Genomic DNA, 12,568 nt, shown 5'->3' on the forward strand with positions numbered 1-12,568 from the left:
AGGATCGGGAAAACGGCGTGGTCCTGGGACTGGCGTGAGGAGCGCAGCTCATCGGCTGTGGGACGGAAACTGTGCTGAGAACAGGCGCTGAACAGGCTCCATTTAATCCCCAAAGACTGTGCTGTGAGTCTGAAAAGGGTCCGAAGATGACGGGAAGAATTGCATCAGCCATGATCGAATGACTTAATTAAAATAATCGCCATGTCCGCGAATATTGCATTGTGATATAACGAAAATAAAAATGTGATACAGCAACACCCAGAATATATAATTAAATCAGTAGTGTAAAAAGGAAGATAAAATAATCAAAATAGTGAGGTTGTGATATGTAAGATGATATCCAGATGGAGGGCTATGTAGGAGGGAAGGTTTAGTCAATCTTGGAGCAGGTTAAAAGGTTCCTACAGTAAATTGGGCAGAATGGCCTGTTCTGAGTTGTGTTGATCTATGCTCCTAACAGCAGAAAGGACTAGAACTGATTGGCATGTCAGAAATGATCTATAAACCGAGAGCAAGGTCAGCATTTCATGTCAATGACCCTTCGTTGGCGATGGGAAGAGTTGGCAATGAAGCACAATTTTCGTTACAGAACAACATGAGAGAGCCAATGAGAAGATCTGCGATTTGGGGAGATCTGAGAGCTGATGGTGCCGATTGGAAGAAGGAGGCAACAATGAGCCGGGGGGTGGGGGGAGGTGTCAGTGATAAGAGGAAGGGGATGAAATCAGAAATGATCAGGCAGACAATGCAGAGAGACAGAGAAAGTTGTATTCACCATTGGGACTGCAACCTGTACGGGCCTGAGATGAAGTTCTGGAAGTGGAATAAATATTGTGGAGCTAGAAATGCGAGGAAAATACAGTGGAGTTTGCAAGAAGCATGGTGGGGGAAGTTCATTTGTGAAATTACAGGAGTCCGGAGGTTTATAGTGACGACAGTTTGCTGGCTAAAGTTCAAAGTAAATTTTATTAACAAAGTACATACGTCACCATATATAATCTCAAGATTCATTGTCTTGCGGGCATTCTCAGCAAATAAGAAGAAACACAATGGATCCAATGAAAGACCTCAATAAACAGGTCGGTCAAACAACTAATTTGCAAAACCCAATAGAGAATATGCAAATAAAAAAAAACAACACAATAATATTAAGTAACGGAGCTATAACTCTAGAGATCATGAGATAAAGAGACCCTGAAAGTGAGTCCATAGGTACTGGGAACATTTCAGTGACGGGGTGGTTCAGGAGCCTGATGGCTGAGGGTTAGTTAGATAGTGAGGGGGACGGCAGAAATAGTGCATACGACATTGAGAACGTGTTGGAACTGGAGAGAAATGGGCGAAGAAATATGCTACTCCTGTCAGAGGACAACATCAGCACAGCTATTGATGTATCCAGAATATGATTTGAGACCTGAGACCATTCATCGCGAGCTTGATCCAATCTCCGGCCGTCCTGGTGGTGCATCTCTGTACTTCGTTCGAAGGAACAGGCTCGTCACTGCAAATTGAGAATAATGCTAATCGCTTACATCATTCACAGTAGGAAGCAGGTGCAGTGAGTATAGAACTGTTGATCAGGTCTGGCACTGCTTGGAGTAGGGTGGAAAACAGATGGGCAGGGGCTATCACTGTATTCTACGGTGCAGGCATCACTGGGCACAAGTCTGTCTCCCTATAAGAGTAGGGTACATTACATGTAACCTTCGTGCTGTCAGAGGGGTGTGGGTCAAGGTGGAGCCAACAGGCAGAAAGAGGTACAAGAACTCCAAAAACTGCGTCCTTGAACATAACTGAGATGCTAGGCTCATTTCTACGTGTAGTTACGCTGCCTGAGATGGTTGCGGATCAAAATTAAAATGATTGCAGTATCTCATGGTAGCATAAGGCAACACATATGTATTGTGATAATAAATTTTATCTTGAACTTTGAACCTTGACTTTTCTGCCTTTGAAGACTTTCACATCATCAGCATCTTCATTTACAGTATTAGACCATCAGAAATGGGAGAAGCAACTTTCCATCGGAGCTATATTAGTCGTCTACTGTTCGCAAGTGCCAATAAAACCCTGATTTAGATCATCTTTCGGAAGCTCGTGAGACCACACTTGTGAGTACGTACACGATGCTGGAAGAACTCAGCAGGTCAGGCAGCATCCGTGAGAAAGGAGTAGCCAACGTTTCAGGCCGAGACCCTTCATCAGGAATGGAGAGTATTGTGTGCAGTTTTGGGCTCCCTATTTTATAAAGGCTATACTGACATTGGAGAGGACTCAGAGAAGATTCACAAGAATGATTCCAGGAATGAAAGGGTTACCATATGAGGAATGTCTGGAAGCTCTTGGGCTGTATTCCCTGGAGTTCAGGAGAATGAGGGGGATCTCATAGAAACATTCCGAACGTTAAAAGGCCTGGACAGATTAGATTTGGAAAAGTTATTTCCCATGGTAGAGGATACTAGGACAAGTGGGCATGACTTCAAGATTGAAGGACGTTCTTTTAGAACTGAGATGCGGAGAAATTACTTTAGTCAGAGGTGGTAAATCTGTGGAATTTGTTGCCACGAGTGGCTGTGGAGGCCGAGTCATTGGGTGCATTTAAGGGAGAGATAGATAGGTTCTTGATTATAACCATATAACGTATAACCATATAACAATTACAGCACAGAAACAGGCCATTTCGGCCCTCCAAGTCCGAGCCGAATGCTTACTCTCACCTAGTCCCACCGACATGCACTCAGCCTATAACTCTCCATTCATTTCCTGCCCATATACCTATCCAATTTTTTTCTTAAATGACAATATCAAAACTGTCTCTACCACTTCTACTGGAACCTCGTTCCACACAGCTACCACTCTCTGAGTAAAGAAATTCCCCCTCGTGTTACCCCTAAACTTTTGCCCCTTAACTCTCAACTATGTCCACTTGTTTGAATCTCCCCTACTCTCAATGGAAAAAACCTATCCATGTCAACTCTATCCATCCCCCTCATAATTTTAAATACCTCTATCAAGTCCCCCCTCAACCTTCTACGCTCCAAAGAATAAAGACCTAACTTGTTCAACCTTTCTCTGTAACTTATGTGCTGAAACCCAGGTAACATTCTCGTAAACTCCTCTGTACTCTCTCTATTTTGTTGACATCTTTCCTATAATTCGGTGACCAGAACTGTACACAATACTCCATAATTGGCCTCACCAATGCCTTGTACAATTTTAACATTACATCCCAACTCCTATACTCAATGCTCTGATTTATAAAGGCCAGCATAACAAAAGCTTTCTTTATCGCCCTATCCACATGAGATTCCACCTTCAGGGAACTATGCACCATTAGGCAGGGCATCAAAGGGTAGGGGTGAAAACAGGGGAGTGGGGTTGACTGGAAGAATTGGATCGGCCCATGATTGAATGGCGGAGCAGACTCGATGGGCTGAATGGCCTAATTCTGCCCTTATATCTTATGGTCTTATTGTGCATACATTTGTCTAAACGTCCTTTAAATGGTGTAGTTACCTGCCGCGGTCACCTCCTGTGGCAGCTCGTTCGATACACTCACCACCTTCTGTATGTAAACATTGCCCTCAGGGCCCCTTTCATTTCTTTCCCTCTTGCCTCACTTCCACAAACTTACTAACGACGCTCCTACACTCTCATCAAATTCATTAACATGAATAACAAACAGAATGGAGGCAGCAACGATGCCCGTGGTTCAGCACTGGTCACGGACATCCAGTGTGAAAAACAACCCTCCACTACCACCCTCTGCCTCCAACCACAAACCAATTTAGTATCAGCTCACCCAGGACCTCATGTCACAGGGGCTGATGGTGTGGGGTAAAGTTCAGTATTTGATGTTCAAATTATCTCAACAAAGCCCCAGCAACTTCTTCCTTGGTTTCCCCACAAGGTCTGAGGATGGACTTGATCAGGCCCCAGGAGTTCATCCAGCTTTACGTGTTTAAGGCTTCCAGCATCACCTCGTTTGTCGTGTTTCAAGACATTACTATTTATTCTCCTCCCTACATTCACCAGCTTCCATTCCCTTCTCCACAGTAAGCACAGAGGAGGGGAACCAGACCTCACTCGTTCCTCTTTGCTCCACACACAAACAGTGAGGGGAACTCTTCTCTCACTATTTCTCTTCAGATCAATGGACAGACTGAACTGAGGGAGGATAGAAAGGGCCGGGGGTAAGAGGTGTGGAACAGGAGGGTGTTCCCAAGTAAACAGACATCTTGTGAGTGAGGATCCTGAACAGAGTTTGGAGGGGTTCGGGATCAGCATGTTCCTGTTGGAGTGAAGGTCAGCACTGATGGGATGAGGGAACCCTGGCTGACGAGGGTTATCCAGACGCTGATCAAGAAAATGATGGAGTTGTTTGTCAGGTGAAAGTAACTGGGATGAAGCGATTCCCTTGCGAAACAGAAGGAATGTTGGAGTACACTGAAGAGGGGAATCGGGAGGGCAAAAAGAAGACACAAGATTATTTAGCAGATTCTGTGAATCTGTTGGAAGAAAGAATAGTTAGTGATATGTCCATTGATGGATCAGTTTGAACCTGGGGATTTCAGTGAGGAGAATAGTAATGTCCTGAAACAAAACATCCTGTTTCAACTTTGTCCCTCCACTTTAAAGCTTTATCCTCTACGTAGTGTCCTCGGAGAGATTACACTGCTGGGCCTGTCTCAAAGTTAGAAGAATGAGAGGTGGTGTGACTGAGACAGACACAGTGTAACGGGGTACTGACAGAGCAGAGGCAAGAATGATGTTTCACCTGGCTCACCCAGAACGCAGTGAAACTCTGGAATTCTCTCCACAAGGTTTCTCAATTTCTGGGGCTCCGTGATGATGGGGATGGCGCAGGAAAGTGGCTCTGAGGTCAAAGGTCAGACGTTCTGAGTGAAGGACAGGACAGACACAAAGGGCCAAATAGCCACATCTGTTGCTATTTCTTAATACGCATATCTACATTTGTGCTATTTAATATTTTGGCCTTCGGTCTGTTGGATTACACAATGGGAACCAATGCACTCTGCGCAGAACATCCTCTGTCCCCCATGTTCACTGTATTCAGTCCAATGTTCACAGTAAATTTCTTATCAAACTACATATATTTCACCATATACAAACAGAGATTCACTTTCTTGTGGGCATTCTTAATAAATCCAACAACCACAATGGAATCAATGAAAGATTGCACAAACAGGGCAGACAACCAGTGTGCAAAAGACAACAAACTGTAAGTACAAGGAGAACGAAAAACAAGAAATAGTGATAAATAAATAAATAAATAAATAAATAAATAAATAAATAAATAAATAAATAAATAAATATGCAATAAATATCAAGAACATGAGATGAGGTGACTTGAAAGTGAGTCCATAGGTTGTGGGGACAGTTCAGTGCTGGGGCGAGTGAATTTGAAGTTATCTGAACTGGATCATGTGGGTCCTGATGGCAGCAGTGGGAAGAGAGCATGGGCCGGGTGGTGGGGGTTAGGGTTAGGGTGAATCTGAACTGGATCATGTGGGTCCTGATGGCAGCAGTGGGAAGAGAGCATGGGCCGGGTGGTGGGGGTTAGGGTGAATCTGAACTGGATCATGTGGGTCCTGATGGCAGCAGTGGGAAGAGAGCATGGGCCGGGTGGTGGGGGTTAGGGTTAGGGTGAATCTGAACTGGATCATGTGGGTCCTGATGGCAGCAGTGGGAAGAGAGCATGGGCCGGGTGGTGGGGGTTAGGGTTAGGGTGAATCTGAACTGGATCATGTGGGTCCTGATGGCAGCAGTGGGAAGAGAGCATGGGCCGGGTGGTGGGGGTGTGCAGCTTTCCTGCAACAATGGTCTGTGTAGATGTGCTCAGTGCTGGGGTATTGGTGATTCCAGACCAGACTGTGATGCAGCCAGTCAATATGCTCTACACCACTCCCCTATATAAGTTTGTCAAGGTTTTACATGTTGTGCTGAATCTTGGCAAACCCCGGAGGAAGCAGAAACGCTGTCTGCTTTCTTCAAAATTGTACTGAATCGTTCCGGGCCCCGGTCAGTTCCTCCGAAATGACAACACCGAGGAATTTAAAGTGGCCGAACCTCTCCACCTCCGATCCTCCAGTGTGGACTGGCTCATGGAGCTCTAGTTTCCTCTTCCCGAAGTCAATAATCAGCTTCTCAGTCTTGCTGACATTAGGAGGTTGTTGTTCTGGTGCCTCTCAGCCAGATTTTCAGTCTCCTCCGATACGCTGATTCATCACCACCTTTGACTGGCCTGAGAGAGCGGTGTCACCAGCAAACTTAACCCTGGCATTGGAGCTGTGCTCAGCCACACGGTCAGGAGAGTAAATCGAGTTGAGCAGGGTCCGAGAACACAGTGTTGTGGTGCATCTGAGCTGATGGAGATTGTGGAGCAGACGTTGCCAATCTGAAATGACAAGGGTGTGCAAGTGCAGAAATTGAGGATCCAATTGCACAAGGAGTTATTGAGGCCAAGATCTTGCAGCTTAGTGATTAGTTTTGACAGTATTGAAAGCTGAGCTGGCTTTGATAAAGAGCATCCTGATGTGTCCAGGTGTGGCCTGTATCTGGCCACAACCCGCCATTCCCTGACTGTTCATGTGTCTGTCTGAATGCCACTGAAATGTTGTTCAATCTGCTTCCACCCCCCTCCCCTGACAGAACGTTCCGGGCACAGACCATTCTCTGTGTAAAAAAAAATCTTGCCTCATCAATCTCCTTTAAACCTGCTCCTCTCACCTTATATCCACTCCCTGTAGTATTTGACTTTCCCACACTGAGGATAAAGAGACTCTGACTGTCTATAATGTCTGTGTCAGCTCTTGCTGACTTTTGCCTCGACAGCTGCTGCGTCACCGTGTTCCCAGACTTCTGTACCTTGTGTAACGCCCTGGGTCGCGTTTTTCCTGTTCTGCGGTAGGTATTTCATTCAGCAGCTCTGTGAGATCAGTCTGTTCTGCTCTCAGCCTGTTCGGCTCATTGTTCAAGATAAGGGATGATGAGGAATGTGTGTCATCCAGTCAGGATGGTGGAACTAGGGGAGGTTTCTCTGGTGAGGGACACTGAAGTTGGGCTTGGGGCTTTTGTTCGGGGGTAGATGAAGGGAGAAGACACTGGAGAGAACAGGTCGTGAGATTCGATTCGGTGTGGGACCGTGATCCGATGGTCCGGTGCCGAGACCGATTGAGGTTCGGTGAATATGGTGAAATGTTGAGCTCCAACTTGTGAATATTTAACTGTTTAATTAAAATGGCCCTTCTCTTTTTGTTTTTCTTTACTGACCCTTTAGTTCAGATTCATAAATATATTTCCTCTATTCGAATGCAGTGTCCTGTCTGTTACTCCGTGGCACTAATATCTAACAGGGCAGCAAATTACACGGCATCCACACAAACCGGGGTTCGGGATGGAGAACCGTCTCGATCTCACAAGTTTGACGGGACCAGACAGTATCTTCCCGAGACTCACACAGCCAAGGAAACCAGAGGGTTTCGCTTGTGATCCCCTCAGTCTGCAATGCTCCCTCCCTGGTAAGGACCAGTGGTGGGGGGGGGGGTGTATCAGAGTAAATCCCCACAACCCCTGCTGGACAGTGGGGAGCAGCGGGTGTGCACTTGGCATCTGCTGACACACTCCGTCCCGACAGGGTGGGAGCAGAGTGTGAGAGCGAATAACTGGAGCAATTCCCCCACCCGCTGGCCGCACCGGGTATAAAGAAAATGATATTTAAGATTCATTGCGTTATTTTCTGACGCAAGTCAAGTCACTTTTATTGTCATTTCGACCATAACTGCTGGTACAGTACACAATAAAAACGAGACAACGTTTTCAGGACCATGGTGCTGCATGAAACAATACAAAAACTACACTGAACTATGTAAAAAACACAAAAACTAAACTAGACTACAGTCCTCCCCAGGACTGCGTAAAGTGCACAAGACAGTGCAGGCACTACAATAAATAATAAACAGGACCATAGGCACAGTAGAGGGCAGTAGGTTGGTGTCAGTCCAGGCTCTGGGTATTGAAGAGTCTGATGGTTTGGGGGAAGAAACTGTTACACAGTCTGGTCGTGAGAGCCCGAATGCTTCGGAGCCTTTACCCAGACGGCAGGAGGGAGAAGAGATTGCATGATGGGGTGTGTGGGGTCCTTCATAATGCTGTTTGCTTTGCGGAAGCAGCGTGTGGTGTAAATGTCCGTGACGGCAGGAAGAGAGACCCCGATGATCTTCTCAGCTGACCTCACTATCTGCTGATCGGAGATGGTGCAATTTCTGAACCAGGAGTTGATGCAGCTGCTCAGGATGCTCTCAATACAACCCCTGTAGAATGTGATGAGGATGGGGGGTGGGAGATGGACTTTCCTCAGCCTTCGCAGAAAGTAGAGACACTGCTGGGCTTTCCTTGCTCTGGAGTTGGTGTTGAGTGACCAGGTGAGATTCTCCGCCAGGTGAAAACCAAGAAATTTGGTGCTCTTAACGATCTCTACCGAGGAGCCGTCGATGTTCAGCGGGGAGTGGTCGCTCCGTGCCCTCCTGAAGTCAACAACCATCTGTTTTGTTTTGCTCACATTCAGAGACAGGTTGTTGGCTCTGCACCAGTCCGTCAGCTGCTGCATCTCCTCTCTGTAAGCTGACTCGTCGTTCTTACTGATGAGACTCACCACGGTTGTGTCATCAGTGAACTTGATGATGTGGCTCAAGCTGTGTGTTAGAGCACAGTCATGGTCAGCAGACTGAACAGCAGTGGACTGAGCACACAGCCTTGTTGGGCCCCCGTGCTCAGTGTGATGGTGTTGGAGATGCTGCTCCCGATCCGCACTGACTGAGGTCTCCCAGTCAGGAAGTCTAGGATCCAGTTGCAGAGGGAGGTGTTCAGGCCCAGTAGGCTCAGCTTTCCAATCAGTTTCTGAGGAATGATTGTGTTGAATGCTGAACTGAAGTCTATGAACAGCATCTGAACGTACGTGTCTTTCTTGTCCAGGTGGGTTAGGACCAGGTGGAGGGTGATGGGAATGGCATCGTCTGTTGAGCGTTTGGGACGGTACGTGAACTGCAGGGGGTCCAGTGAGGGGGGCAGCAGGGTCTTGATGTGCCTCATGGTGAGCTCAGCTCAGGGTATTCACAAACAAAGGAGATGCTGCACACGTGTTCAAGGCCACGAGAAAACAGCTCATTAGAACCAGCACAAATGCAATACAGACAGAAAAATCAAAAGTCTGCAGTAGCTGCAGTACAGAATCAAAATAGTTCTTATCATTCACTGAGCCGATCTCCGCAATGTCAGAAGGGCGTCACAGCTCCCCATCCCTAGTCCCCATCCCCTCGTCCCGATCTTTTCTAAATCTCAGCACTAACACTGGTGGTGATCTAGCCTCAGACAAAACTCTCCCATTGTACAAAGAAAATGCCCCTTTTTATACCATTTAACATTCCATCAAAGCATAACATAATCATCGCCCCAGTATTTCTCCGTAGCTTGGTGGTTCCAGCTAAACCCTCTTATCTATAACGACCTGCAGCCCAGACACAAAATTACAGAAGAAGCTAACAACGGGGATGTAAGGAGGAAAACATTCTTCATCGGTATTTCATCCTCATGATGTGCATCCAAAATAGGGACAAGACATTGGTGAATCAGAGGGAAAACAGACCATTGACACATCCCAACCTGACACCATTTTGCCTTTGAACTTCCATTTTATTTTGGCATGTCCCAAGGAGGAATCACAATTAACTCTTTCCTCACACAGGGAGGTGTACCTTCTCCAGTGTCTCCCGGAGTTGAGACAGGGGTGTAGTGCACCCGTAAGATCATTGACTCAGTGGAGTATCTCTGAGATCACACTTGAAGTGTTCCCCGATGTTCACGGTAACAGGGTCTGAATAAACTGACTTGTTCCCGAAACTCACCACTGCTGTCTGGCAGGTTCTTTCTGTGCTGTTCCATCTGAACCGTGTTTAAGTGGGAGACGGGTCCCCACACCCACAATCCAACCCCCAGTCCCTCTGTCCCTCGAGCTGCTGTTGTGGACGCTGCCTGATGAAGACTGTCAGACTCAGCGACGTGGAGATTGCAGAGCAACACTCAGGCATTCCACATATCTACCACTCTGTGGGTGAAAAAAGCTTTTCCTCATCTCTGTTCTAAATGGCCTACCCCTTATTCTTAAACTGTGGCCTCTAGTTCTGGACTCACCCATCAGCGGGAACATGTTTCCTGCCTCCAGCGTGTCCAATCCCTTAATAATCTTATATGTTTCAATCAGGTCCCCTCTCATCCTTCTAAATTCCAGTGTAGACAAGCCCAGTCGCTCCAATCTTTCAACATATGACAGTCCCGCCATCCCGGGAATTAACCTTGTGAACCTACGCTGCACTCCCTCAATAGCAAGAATCTCGTGCATTTACAGTCCCTTGTGCCCCTCTTTTCAGGACTTGTCCCTTCAGTTCTGCCGTAATCTGAACAAGCTCTTCTCTCCGGCTTTATCTATGTTAGACTTGTTTAGTGTGTTTCTGATCGCTGCTGTGGAAATGAATGAACACGATTCCTGCTTCACTGAAAAGGAACGTTCATTCCCCAGACTGCAGCGCCCCTAGTGGACAGTCCCGGTACCGCAGCGCCCCGGTGGACAGTCCCGGTACCGCAGGGTTCGGCAGCTCCCAGGAAGTGAAAGGACCCTGAACCCGGAAGTACCGGGAGTTAACATGGCTTCGAAAGGACAGGTCGAGAGTTTAACCGAGGAGGTAACTTGTCCCATCTGCCTGGATTTCTTCACCGATCCGGTTATACTGGAGTGTGGACACAACTTCTGCCGCTCCTGTATCACTCGGTGTTGGGAAAGGGAGGAGAGAAACTCCTGCCCGGAATGTAGAGAGGAGTTTGCAGACCGCACCCTCAAGGTCAATCGGGCCTTGGCAAATCTGTCTGAGAAAACTCGAAAACTAAACCTGAATCTCAAAGGGAAGGAAAGTAAACTTCACTGCGAGAAACATGAGGAAGAATTGAAGCTGTTTTGTGAGACGGACAAGATACTGATCTGCCTGATCTGTGCGACTGCGCGGGAACACAAGTCTCACAACTTCATGCCGGTTAACGAAGCCGCTGAAATCTACAAGGTAAAACGAACCAGGTTTTGATCAGCTGTTTACTTGGTTGCATATTTTGGTCTAATGTCTTCACTCTCTGATTCCCAGGGTCGGGTTAAATCTTCCTTAGACTCTCTCACTAAAAAGAAATCGGACTTCGAGGAGATGGAGCAACAACAGAAAGAGAAGATTTCTGGAGTTCGGGTGAGGCTCCTGAGCAGAATTTACAAATTCGATGTGAAGTTTTGTTCCCTTTAATGCAGAATAGCAGAATATCGCAGCTCCAGTAACCTGGGATTGATCCTGACCCCTGGAGCCGTCTGCGTGGAGTTTGCATGTTCTCCCCATAACCAGTACCTTCCTTTAGCCCACATTGCCTGGTTGAACGGTAAATTTGCCACTGTAATTAACCTTGTGAAGTTGGGTGTCTGTGAATCAGGTCGGAGTTAGTGGGTCAGAGACGGAATGTATGTTTCTGGGAGACGTGGGGGAATGTGATGGAGGGGATTGATCTGAGAACCAGCATAGACTTCAATGGGCTGAATGGTTACCTGCCATGTCAGAAGGAAATACAACACTAATCTGTTATAGTAAACTGGCCTCTCCTTTCATTGACAGGAACAGTCACACAGATTTCAGTCCCACATCACATCCCATTTTGCTGAACTGCGCCGGGTTCTCACCGAGAAAGAGCAGCGCGCACTCCGAGATCTCAGGGAAGAGGAGGAGAGGATTCTGAATCCAATGGAAAAAAATCTTCGAGAGATTCAAGAGAATTTAAATTCTATCTAGGAGGAAATCTCGAAGTTACAGGAACGGATGGGTCAACACGAAAATATCATGTTCCTCATGGTGAGAGATTTCAGTTTGGTTCTGTGAATGTGCAGAGTCACAAAATGATGCATTTTATCACAAATACTGTAGTTGGAAACTGATTTCCACCATGTGGAACTGTTCAGATTTGTCATGGTCCCAAACCGGCCTCCCACAACATCTGTACATCACAGGACAGTCTGCAACCTTCTCAGGAATGAGTTACTCTGATCAGAGGCTGTGATTCCCACGTATAATATCCCCGATACTCAGAGTAACGCCCAGTTACAGTCACGGGCTGTGAGTGTGGTTCTGATATTCTCTTCACCACGTTTCTTGTGGGATTTATTAGCAACCATCTGGTGTTTTATCTTTGACTTTTGGTCTCACAGAAGCAGAAATATTTTCTCCACTCCCACCCCATCAAATCCATTCGGAATGTCAAATTCCTCTATCTGATCCTCCCTGACATCGTATCCGGATAACAATACACAACCTGTCCAGTCTCTCCTGTACGTTCCATCCTCTCAGTTATGGTATAAATCTCATAAACACTCCTTGTACTTTCTCCCGTGGTTCTGTGTCCCTCTTTCTCCATTCGTTTCAGTGGGAGAGAGTTAAGTGGGAATTTTCAGCAGCTTGTAATAACTTGGCTC

At 46.7% G+C, this 12,568-nt stretch overlaps 1 protein-coding gene across 1 annotated transcript in view; it reads left to right on the forward strand.

The window, feature by feature from the left end:
- LOC140722036 (uncharacterized) overlaps positions 1-12,568 on the forward strand; it is a 101,951-nt gene that overhangs the window by 33,388 nt on the left and 55,995 nt on the right. The window contains exons 4-6 of the mRNA XM_073036848.1: positions 10,632-11,129; positions 11,208-11,303; positions 11,718-11,884. Coding sequence (XP_072892949.1) covers positions 10,632-11,129; positions 11,208-11,303; positions 11,718-11,884 — 761 coding nt within the window. The remainder of the gene's footprint in view (positions 1-10,631; positions 11,130-11,207; positions 11,304-11,717; positions 11,885-12,568) is intronic.

This window comes from Hemitrygon akajei, chromosome 2 (assembly GCF_048418815.1).
Source record: "Hemitrygon akajei chromosome 2, sHemAka1.3, whole genome shotgun sequence".
Taxonomy (NCBI): domain Eukaryota; kingdom Metazoa; phylum Chordata; class Chondrichthyes; order Myliobatiformes; family Dasyatidae; genus Hemitrygon; species Hemitrygon akajei.